Below are 11,716 nucleotides of genomic sequence, written 5' to 3'. Positions count from 1 at the left end.
AATGTTAAGGCAGACGCACTGTCCTGGCTGTATGACACAGAGGAGCGGCCCATGGATCCTACCGCCATACTCCCGGCCTCCTACCCGGTGGACGTGACCGGTTGATCTACTGGGCCCACACGTCACCCTCTGGTCATCCCGGCATCGGTCGGACGGTGCGCTGTCTGAGTGGGAAGTACTGGTGACCCACCTTGACAAAGGACGTGAGGGTTTATGTTTCCTCCTGCTCAGTGTGCGCCCAGTGTAAGGCTCCTAGGCACCTGCCCAGAGGTAAGCTACACCCCTTTCCCGTTTCACAACGGCCTTGGTCGCATCTGTCGGTCGATTTCCTCACCGATCTTCCTCCCTCACAGGGTAACACCACGATCCTGGTCGTTGTGGACCATTTTTCCAAGTCCTGCCGTCTCCTCCCTCTTCCCAGTCTCCCTACAACTTTACAGACTTGTTTACGCACATCTTCCGTCACTAGTGGGTGCCTGAGAATATAATGTCTGATCGGGGTCCCCAATTCACTTTGAGGGTCTGGAGGGCGTTCATGGAACGTCTGGGGGTTTCGATCAGCCTCTCGGGTTTTAACCCCGAGAGTAATGGGCAGGTGGAGAGATTGAACCAGGATGTGGGTAGGTTTCTGCAGTCTTATTGTCAGGACCGGCCGGGGAATTCGTGCCCTAGGCCGAGATGGCTCAGAACTCGCTCCTCCACTCCTCCACTAACCTCTTGCCCTTCCAGTGCGTACTGGGGTACCAGCCGATGCTGGCGAATTGGCATCAGAGTCATACCGAGTCTCCTGCGGTGGACAACTGGTTCAGGCACGCGGAGGAGACCTGGGACGCCACCCATGTTCACCTCCAGCGGGCCGTGCTGCGCCAGAAGGCTAGCGCAGACCGTCCCCGCAGTGAGATCCCGGTGTTCGCACCGGGGGACAGGGTCTGGCTCTCGACCGAGTCTGGCTCTAGTTACCGGTTACAACTTCCCCCCGATTACCTTATTAATCCCTCGTTCCATGTGTCTCTCCTCAGGCCGGTTGTGGCTGGCCCGCTCCAGGAGTCTGAGGTGCGGGAGGTTCCTCCGCCTCCTTTGGACATCGAGGGGGCCCCGGTGTACTCCGTTCGCATCATACTGGATATGAGGCGTCGGGCGAGGGGAGATGAGATGCTGAGTCCCGGTGGAGGACGTTTTGGACCCTTCTATGCTGCAGGAGTTCCACCGTCTTTGTCCGGATCGCCCTGCACCTCGCCCTCCGGGTCGTCCCCGAGGCCTGTGTCGGCGCGCTGCTGGAGTCGCGCATCAAGGGGAGGGCACTGTCACGACTTCCGCCGAAGCTGGTCCCTCTCCTTGTTTGGGCGGCGTTCGGCGGTCGACGTCACCGGTCTTTTAGCCATCGCCGCTCCACCTTTCATTTTCCATTTGTTTTGTCTTGTTTTCCCACACCCTCTGTTTCCCCCATGTCTGTGTGTGGAATTGTTCTTTGTGTAGGGTGTTATGCTACAGGCCTGCTTGCGCTAGGTTTGTTTCAAACCTTTGTTTTGTTTAATCCGGTTCATGTTACCGTGGTTGTGCTTTGTGCTGCCTCGCCTGTGCCTTTGGGCCAGGGTGTATATTAAAGTTCTCCGGTTATCACCCATCTCTGCTCTCCTGCGCCTGACTTCCCAGCAACCAGTCACTCACCCCATTACAACTGCAGGCTGTAGATTTCAGAAATCAGGCTTCCCCACTATAGTGAATGGTCAATATTTGTGTAAAAAAAAATTGGAAGACAATCATGGTACCAATAATTATATTACACCAGATGTAAGTCCTTTAACCAATTATTTTTAAATCGCACACAGAAGAAGTTATAAGGATAACGTTGTTTCTACCAGCAGCCTGCAGTACCAGCGGCCTTCAACTTGAGATACTCAATGAGCAGGGGCAGTCGTTTTGCCCTGGTCGAAACCTGCAAAGTCACTTCCTGGAGTAGGTCAAACTACGCATGTTATGTCTTGAGAATCTCCACCTTGACATGCCATATTAGCAAGCTAAAACTGACTTCCTGACCTTCAAAGGTGCCATTGAGTCTTCACAGAAGAATGAATGTTGTGACGTCATTGATGGCTTTGTATACAGTCAATGAGTCACATGTAGTCACACAGTCATATATAGCCTCGCAGGAAAGTGTCCCACTTGCCATGTTAATAGAGTGCTCCTTTTCATTTTTTTCCTGGATAGTCACCTGTTGAAGTGTCCTGGGGCAAGGAATGTTATGTTATGAATGTTATGTTTTTAAATACTCCATTGTTGTTTATAAAAAGGCAATAGCAAGTTACCTATTAAATAAAATAATTAATTTAGAATTTAAAACATGCTAAATAAATAATAATTTCCACTTCCCTCAGATTTCTTGAGGTCGAGTCATTTTTTTCTCATTGGTAGGCCACTGCACATCCATTCTGGGTTGAAATGAAAACAAAACAAAACAACAGGAACACAACCTGTGGTTGAAACAACTTTACAATCCTCACTTCCAATCTATATCTAACCGTTCTAACAGGTAGAAAAGCTGAATAGTAAACAGATTCTCTGTCTAAATGTCAGTTTGTCTGCTCAGGTTACCAGCCGTGTTGTGGAGGTCTGAGTGGTCTTATACTTCCTGATTGGAATGCCAGCCTCACCGAGGGGCAATGTGAAACCCTAGTAGAAAGGACTACTACTGTGTGTGTTTGTGGTGTATACCCTGTGCTGGCTGCCATGGCGACACATGACCCCTCAACACCCCACCTACATACACACACAAGTGCGTGCACAGATACAAACCCTGATCCAGAGTCATGAGCACAAGGTGCATTCATTCCACAAGCTCTTAGTTGTACACACTGCCTCAGTGTCAGCCCTAGTAGCTTTCGTTTTACAAGGCCTCCAGACTCCAGGCCTGTGAACACACTGTTTTGGAGGATTACATTATTTATAAGTACGTCAAGTGATACCTTGTAAATACCTGTCAGTCTCATACCGTGAAACAACCAATCAGGGACTGGTGCCGCATACCTTCACACAAATATGTGTAGATTTATCGGTCTGAAACAAAAATGTTTGTATGTTACAAATGTTGTTTACACTATACAGCTTTCTGTACTAAAATGTTTCTGTACTAAAATGTAAAATTACAGAGAAACAACTAAATGTTTTCATTGAATTTATTCATCAAGAACAAACATACAGCGGGGAGAACAAGTATTTGATATACTGCCGATTTTGCGGGTTTTCCTACTTACAAAGCATGTAGAGGTCTGTAATTTTTTATCATAGGTACACTTCAACTGTGAGAGACGGAATCTAAAACAAAAATCCAGAAAATCACATTGTATGATTTTTAAGTAATTAATTAGCATTTTATTGCATGCAATAAGTATTTGATACATCAGAAAAGCAGAACTTAATATTTGGTATAGAAACCTTTGTTTGCAATTACAGAGATCATACGTTTCCTGTAGTTCTTGACCAGGTTTTTCAGGTTTTGGGGCTGTCACTGGGCAATACGGACTTTCAGCTCCCGCCAAAGATTTTCAATTGGGTTCAGGTCTGGAGACTGGCTAGGCCACTCCAGGACCTTGAGATGCTTCTTACGAAGCCACTCCTTAGTTGCCCTGGCTGTGTGTTTCGGGTCATTGTCATGCTGGAAGACCCAGCCACGACCCATCTTCAATGCTCTTACTGAGGGGAGGAGGTTGTTGGCCAAGATCTCGCGATACATGGCCCCATCCATCCTCCCCTCAATACGGAGCAGTTGTCCTGTCCCCTTTGCAGAAAAGCATCCCCAAAGAATGATGTTTCCACCTCCATGCTTCACGGTTGGGATGGTGTTTTTGGGGTTGTATTCATCCTTTTTCTTCCTCCATACACGGTGAGTGGAGTTTAGACCAAAAAGTAACTCCTGCGAGCAGTGGCGGATTTAGGTATAGGCAACATGGGCAGCCGACAAAAAGTAACTTGTTAAGATTATCTTATCTTGTTAAGATAAGTATTCACCCCCGTCAATACATGTTAAAAACACCTTTAGAAGTGATTACAGCTGTCTTTTTGGCTTAGTCTCTAGAAGCTTGGCACACCTTGATTGTGCAATATTTACCAATTTCTCTTATATAATTCCTCAAACTCTGTCAATATGGTTGTTGATCATTGTTATACAGCTATTTTCAAGTCTTGCCATAGATTTTCAAGCAGATGTAAGTCAAAACTGTAACTAGGCCACTCAAATTTGGCATTGTGATTTGGGTTATTGTCCTGCTGAAAGGTGAATTTGTCTCCCAGTGTCTGGTGAAAAGCAAATTGAATCAGGTTTTCCTCAGGGATTTTACCTGTGCTTACCTCAATTCCATTGTTTTTAATCCAGAAAAACACCCTAGTCCTTGCCGATGACAATCATACCCATAATAAAATGCAGCCATCAACATGCTTGAAAATATGGAGAGTGGTACCCAGGGATGTGTTTGTGTTGGATTTTCACCAAACATAACATTTTGTATTCAGGACAAAAATGGAATTCCTTTGCCACATTTTTTTGCAGCATTACTTTAGACCTTGTTGCAAACAGGATGCATGTTTTGGAATATTTTAAGGCTGTGTAGGCTTCCTTCTTCCACTCTGTCAATTACGTTAGTATTGTGGAGTAATTACAATGTTGATGATCCATCCTCAGTTTTATCCTATCACAGACATTAAACTCTAACTGTTTTAAAATCACCATTAGCCTCATGGTGAAATTTCTGAACAATTTCCTTCCTTTCCATCAACTGTTAGGAAGGACATGTATCTTTCTAGTGATTGGGTATATTGATATACCAACCAATGCCTTATTAATAACTTTAACATGCTCAAAGGGATCATTAAAGCTGACAGTCCCCAAAATCGGGCACTAGAATTACTTTAAAAAATATGTACCTTAACATGACTTATTTTATTGATTTCCCACCGTTTTAGAAGTCAGAAGACAGCCATCCAGACCTTCCTTATTTTAGGTTTAAAGAAGTGTGTAGGTCGCATTATTTTTGTATTTAACTAGGCAAGTCAGTTAAGAACAAATTCTTATTTACAATGACGGTCTACCCCGGCCAAACCCGGACGACGCTGGCCCAATTGTACACCGACCCAATTGTACGCCGACCTATGGGACTCCCAATCACGGCCGGTTGTGATACAGCCAACAACCAGAGGGAGGCAAATACACGTTTATTCGACAGAGGACTTCGACATTGTCCAAGTAAAGAAGTCATTTTGTGTGGAAGTCAAACGTTTGTTTTACGTTGGAGGCAGCTCAGAAAAAATAAATAAATAAATAGAGCCCTTTACATAGCCCTTATCCCCTAAAGCAGAGAGGCATGCTGTTAAAATGGCCCAAATGTTGATTTAGATGTTCACAAATGTAACACATTTTGACTATAACTAAAATCATATGTTTGGTAAAGTAATGAAGAAGGTGAAATATATGGGGTAGATGTTCCTAAAATAGATTCTAACTATATATGGACATTTGATAAAGTATGAAAAGACTTAATTCACACATTTTTATTATTTTTATCATACCATCATATTTGTATATGTTTTAGTATACTTTATTGTGTACTAGATCTTATGGGTTGAAAAGGCTTTTTTCTTTCTCTGGCATAAATAAACAATTCCAGGTGAAAGCCAAAGGTCCTAACCTTCTGGGGGGGGGGGGGACACTACTACATGAATAAAATATTGCCTTCTTACTAGATTGAAGACAAAAACAATAGCGAAACAGTGCAAAACGTCTGTCAGCTCGGAGAAGCTCGGAGACGTCTGTCAGCAAGGAGAAGTGTTTTTTTATTGCATTCGAAAAAATAAACTCTAGCACACTAGTAATCTTGATTTGAAAGCATCAATATTACCAGTGTGCTGGAGTTTTTTTATTATATTTAATAAGTATATTGTTTGCTCCATGCACCTGGTATCACGCTCAGCTGTGTGAGTTACTTGTTCATATTTTCATTGCACTGCCATGTCAGCACTATAACACCCATTTTAATTGTTAGCAGAAACATTCTAGAAAAGTAACTGCCTGTCAGAAATGAAGAAGAAAAATACAATAATTGACTGAATTCAATACATGGTGAAAGAAGAAAAGAAAAACAGATTATATTATAACTGCAATATCTGCTATCGCTGAAAAGACTCAAAGCAGTTTGAACTTGTCATTATCCACTAGGTAAAACATAGGTTCACAATCTATTCAAAAAACAAAAACAAAACACAAAAACAAAACACAAAAACATGAAAAGTATTTTTGAGGATTCAGAGAAAAGCCAGTGATGACAACAATGAGGTATTGTATCATAAAAGCAGCAGGACAAGTGCTAGTCAAACAGCATTTATCAGTGCTAAAGGTCAATCACTTGGCTATGTCATACCAGTGACTTGCAGATCGTAGAACAGGATGATTTGGAATATAGAATACACACTGTTATTGTTGGACAAACTGTCACCTGTAAACATCCTTTATTGGCACTGATGCCCACACGTTTCAGCAGGGTTGAATGTGTAGCACCATGTTTCATGGTCACGGATGTGTGTGTGTGTGTGTCAGTGGAGGCTGGTGGGAGGAGCTATAGGAGGACAGGCTCATTGTAATATCTGGAATGGTATTAATGGATCGGAGTCACCAACATGTGGTTTCCATTTATTCCCTTTTAGCCATTGCAATCATCAGCTATAGCACCTCCCACCAGCCTTCCCTGGTGTTTGTGTGTGTATTACCGTGGTAATGGTGTGTGTATACACTGAATATACAAAACATTAAGAACACCTTCCTAATATTGAGTTGAATACCCCTCCTCTTTCCCCTCAGAACAGCCTTAATTCGTCGGGGGGAATGGACTCTACAAGGTGTTGAAAGCATTCCACAGGGATGCTGGCCAATTTTGACTCCAATGCTTCTCACAGTTGTGTCAAGTTGGCTGGATGTCCTTTGGGTGGTGGACCATTCTTGATACACACGGGAAACTGTTGAGTGTGAAAAACCCAGCAGCGTTACAGTTCTTGACACAAACCGGTGCCCCTGGCACCTACCTACTAACATACCCTGTTCAAAGGCACTTACATTTTTTGTCTTGCCCATTCACTATCCGAATGGCACACATACACAACCAATGTCTCAATTGTCTCAATGCTTAAAAATTATTCTTTAACCTTTCTCCTCTCCTTTATCTGCACTGATTGAAGTGGATTTAACAAGTGACATCAATAAGATATACCTTTCACCTGGTCAGTTAATGTCATAGAAAGAGCAGGTGTACATAATATTTTGTACAATCAGTGATCTATGTGTGTGTGTGTGTCTCCTACAGTAGGGGTATACGTGAGGGCTCCCAGAGTTTGCGTGCTAATTGACTACAGTGTTGTAGTATGTACTCTGTTGGGATGACTCCTAGATGGACTGTCAGCAGCTCATAACACTTCACCACCTCCCCCTGGTGGCTCTTACTGTAGTAGCGCAACAGCTTCCTGTGGATGTGAACAGGAGCACACACACACACTCCTGTAATACAGCCATAAATACTAGAGAATGCATTATACACACACCCACACAGAACCTCCTCCTCACCTGTAGTAGTCCCAGGCCAGCATTCCGATGGGGGCGGAGTCATTGGGCAGTATTGGCAGGTCCTTTACTTCCAGCTTGTAGCCCTGATTGGTCAGGTGACAGAGGTCAAGGGTCATACAAACAATGACGTTCTAGAACATTCCAATGGAAAAATCCAGCTTTGCAACATTGAGGTAATTTACCGTTTCGTTTTCGAACCAGAGGAAGTAGCAGAAGAAGTAGTCTCCATCTCTCAGAGTGACAGTGGAATAACCCTTCTGTAGGTAAATCCTCGATGTATTAACCAGGCCCCATACCTACAGAGAGAGACCGAGAAGAAAAGAAGAAAGAGAGCGAGAGATACAGAGAGGGAGAGAAACAGAGATATACAGACAGCGAGAGACCGAGAAATCATCAGTGAAATCCATTTACTAAAAATATCAAACCAGCTTTACATTTACAGAGGCAACTTTTGATTTCCCATATGCATTGAGAGCCTACTTTAGTTGATTACAATCCCAAACTAGTGGATAACTCTTAGACAACCCTCTAGAACCAGTGTAGATGGTACAGTCTAACCTTGCCCTTTATGAAGTGAGCCAGTGGCCCCTTTCCTAGCTCAGAGGTTGCGCGGTCCGTGATGTTGAGAGATGGCGCGATCATCTGACCAGCGGTGCGGTCGACGTAGATGAAATGGATCAGGCCCGGGAACTCCTCAAGGTACGTAATATCCGCTGTGTTAAGGTCAATACACCTCACAACACACAGATACAGTACAACACAGAGCCTAATACCACAACACTACAGTAACATCATCTGGATTAAATACACTTGACAATCTCTTGTCTAGAGATATCTGTCCAACCTGGTCAAACTAGTGTACAGTAGCAACATTTGGTTCGATTTCAACGAGCTGCATGATTACATTCTACCCCTTCAGTGACATACAGTAGACATTTCATCCAATATATAAATAAAAACTGTCTGTGACACACCAGGGCACAACATACCTCATGGATAGCAATCAGCTCCTATTGCTTTCAAAATGCTCTGGAAATGGGGAACCATGGGGGTCTGCACTGAAACCATTGGAGATTTAGCCTGACAATGGGAGTTTCTAAAATAATTTACTTATTGCTCCCGGTTAGTCAAGATCAGGGGTGGCCAACCCTCTTGGAGAACAACTGGGTGTTTTGGTCAAACGCTACCTCTTCTAAAGACTTTGTATAGGCTACCCCTTCTCTTTAACACACCAACCCTACATCTAACCTCATAATATTAGGAGCACAAGCATAGGAAATAAGGGGCCATTTGAGATTTCTAACATGGCTCCAGAGGGCGGGGTTAATGTGAGGCAGGATATGACACCATGGTGATGTTTCTCTTACTCTTCACCAACAGGAAGTCTTTCCAATCCATCAATTTCTCCCTGAGAGGGGGGGGGTTGAAAGGAGGAAGGACAAGAGGAGGGAGAGAGAATAGAGAAGATAAGAATAGTATATTCAACTGTACAGGTATCCAGAGCTCTGTCCTACAGGCCTTTACACAATACATACAGCACTGGTTGGTTGCTATTGAGAGAAATACTATTAGCTAGTCCTGGGCCTCATACGTACTGCACCATGGTGAGAGCTCTGTCCTGTAGACTGGGTGATAGACGCTGTGGATTCCCTCCTCCAACTGTGTTCTCTGTGATGAAACATTGTCTGTAGACTCCACACAGCTGACTCTTCATAGTACGACACCAGGGAACCAGGCTAGGGACAGAGTTCAGAGATAACATAATGATACACATCTTCCCAAATGCTAAATGGACCCATGGCAAATCAAATCAAAGTTTGATGGTTGCGTGCACAGATTTGCAGATGTTATCGCAAGAGCAGAAAAATGCTTATATTTTCTAGCTCCAACAAAAAAGTAATATCTAACAATAATAAACCCCCCCCCCAAAAAATAAAAATAAAAATAAAAGATAAATATATACACACACACACACACACACACACACACACACACACACACACACACAGTGGGGCAAAAAAGTATTTAGTCAGCCACCAATTGTGCAAGTTCTCCCACTTAAAAAGATGAGGCCTGTAATTTTCATCATAGGTACACTTCAACTATGACAGACAAAATTATAATTTATTTTCTCCAGAAAATCACATTGTAGGATTTTTAATGAATTTATTTGCAAATTATGGTGGAAAAATAAGTATTTGGTCAATAACAAAAGTTTATATCAATACTTTGTTATATACCCTTTGTTGGCAATGACAGAGGTCAAACGTTTCCTGAAAGTCTTCACAAGGTTTTCACACACTGCTGGTATTTTGTCCCATTCCTCCATGCAGATCTCCTCTAGAGCAGTGATGTTTTTGGGGCTGTTGCTGGGCAACAAGGACTTTCAACTCCCTCCAAATATTTTCTATGGGGTTGAGATCTGGAGACTGGCTAGGCCACTCCAGGACCTTGAAATGCTTCTTACGAAGCCACTCCGTTGCCCGGGCGGTGTGTTTGGGATCATTGTTATGCTGAAAGACCCAGCCACGTTTCATCTTCAATGCCCTTGCTGATGGAAGGAGGTTTTCACTCAAAATCTCACGATACATGGCCCCATTCATTCTTTCCTTTACACGGATCAGTCATCTTGGTCCCTTTGCAGAAAAACAGCCCCAAAGCATGATGTTTCCACCCCCATGCTTTACAGTAGGTATGGTGTTCTTTGGATGCAACTCAGCATTCTTTGTCCTCCAAACACGACGAGTTGAGTTTTTACCAAAAAGTTATATTTTGGTTTCATCTGACCATATGACATTCTCCCAATCTTCTTCTGGATCATCCAAATGCTCTCTAGCAAACTTCAGACCGGCCTGGAAATGTACTGGCTTAAGCAGGGGGACACATCTGGCACTGCAGGATTTGAGTCCCTGGCGGAATAGTGTGTTACTGATGGTAGGCTTTGTTACTTTGGTCCCAGCTCTCTGCAGGTCATTCACTAGGTCCCCCCGTGTTGTTCTGGGATTTTTGCTCACCGTTCTTGTGATCATTTTGACCCCACTGGGTGAGATCTTGCGTGGAGCCCCAGATCGAGGGAGATTATCAGTGGTCTTGTATGTCTTCCATTTTCCTAATAATTGCTCCCACAGTTGATTTCGTCAAACCAAGCTGCGTACCTTTGCAGATTCAGTCTTCCCAGCCTGGTGCAGGTCTACAATTTTGTTTCTGGTGTCCTTTGACAGCTCTTTGGTCTTGGCCATAGTGGAGTTTGGAGTGTGACTGTTTGAGGTTGTGGACAGGTGTCTTTTATACTGATAACAAGTTCAAACAGGTGCCATTAATACAGGTAACGAGTGGAGGACAGAGGAGCCTCTTAAAGAAGAAGTTACAGGTCTGTGAGAGCCAGAAATCTTGCTTGTTTGTAGGTGACCAAATACTTATTTTCCACCATAATTTGCAAATAAATTCATAAAAAATCCTACAATGTGATTTTCTGGATTTTTCCCCCTCATTTTGTCTGTCATAGTTGAAGTGTACCTATGATGAAAATTACAGGCCTCTCTCATCTTTTTAAGTGGGAGAACTTGCACAATTGGTGGCTGACTAAATACTTTTTTGCCCGACCCTATGCCCCACTGTGTGTGTGTGTATGTATGTATTTATATACACACACACACACACACACACAGGTAACGAGTGGACTCTACAAGGTGTTAAAAGCCTTCCACAGGGATGCTGGCCCATTTTGACTCCAATATATATATATATATATATATATATATATATATATGGAGGATTATATATATATAAAAAATGTAGACCCACACATATACACACTGTATCTAATCCTCCAGATCTACAGTAGAACATAGAGAGCAGGGCTAGGGGTCGACATGGGATTGGGACATATAGAGCAGGTGGCAGTAGACAAGACACTTACTCCTTGCTGAAGCCAGGTCCTCCTCTGGTGAATGCGCGGCTCTTAAACTCTGTCCACACACTCTGTAGCTGGGACGTCTGAAAGAGACGAGACCAGCAGATGTGTTATAAATACTTTAGCAATGTTTTTATGTAACATTTTGGGCGACTTGACCATATAATTGTGTGTTATAGATCTGTCATTCTCAATGAAAGCAA

General features: G+C 43.3%; 1 protein-coding gene across 2 annotated transcripts in view; it reads right to left on the bottom strand.

Annotated features, from left to right (window-relative positions):
- Window positions 1-5,806: 5,806 nt before the first annotated feature.
- The window catches only part of LOC139381852 (HPS1 biogenesis of lysosomal organelles complex 3 subunit 1), a 22,010-nt gene continuing 16,100 nt past the window's right edge, over window positions 5,807-11,716 (bottom strand). For both annotated transcript variants that reach the window (XM_071125668.1, XM_071125667.1), the window contains exons 12-18: window positions 11,520-11,596; window positions 9,196-9,336; window positions 8,944-9,008; window positions 8,159-8,304; window positions 7,783-7,896; window positions 7,601-7,683; window positions 5,807-7,500 (exon numbers count right to left, since the gene is read on the bottom strand). In XM_071125668.1, the coding sequence (XP_070981769.1) occupies window positions 7,338-7,500; window positions 7,601-7,683; window positions 7,783-7,896; window positions 8,159-8,304; window positions 8,944-9,008; window positions 9,196-9,336; window positions 11,520-11,596 (789 nt within the window). In that variant the 3' untranslated portion in view covers window positions 5,807-7,337. The remainder of the gene's footprint in view (window positions 7,501-7,600; window positions 7,684-7,782; window positions 7,897-8,158; window positions 8,305-8,943; window positions 9,009-9,195; window positions 9,337-11,519; window positions 11,597-11,716) is intronic.

The sequence above is a fragment of the Oncorhynchus clarkii genome, chromosome 23 (genome assembly GCF_045791955.1).
Source record: "Oncorhynchus clarkii lewisi isolate Uvic-CL-2024 chromosome 23, UVic_Ocla_1.0, whole genome shotgun sequence".
Classification (NCBI taxonomy): domain Eukaryota; kingdom Metazoa; phylum Chordata; class Actinopteri; order Salmoniformes; family Salmonidae; genus Oncorhynchus; species Oncorhynchus clarkii.
The sequence above is the reverse complement of the archived record's forward strand: the minus strand, read 5'-3'. Positions and strand labels throughout refer to the sequence as shown.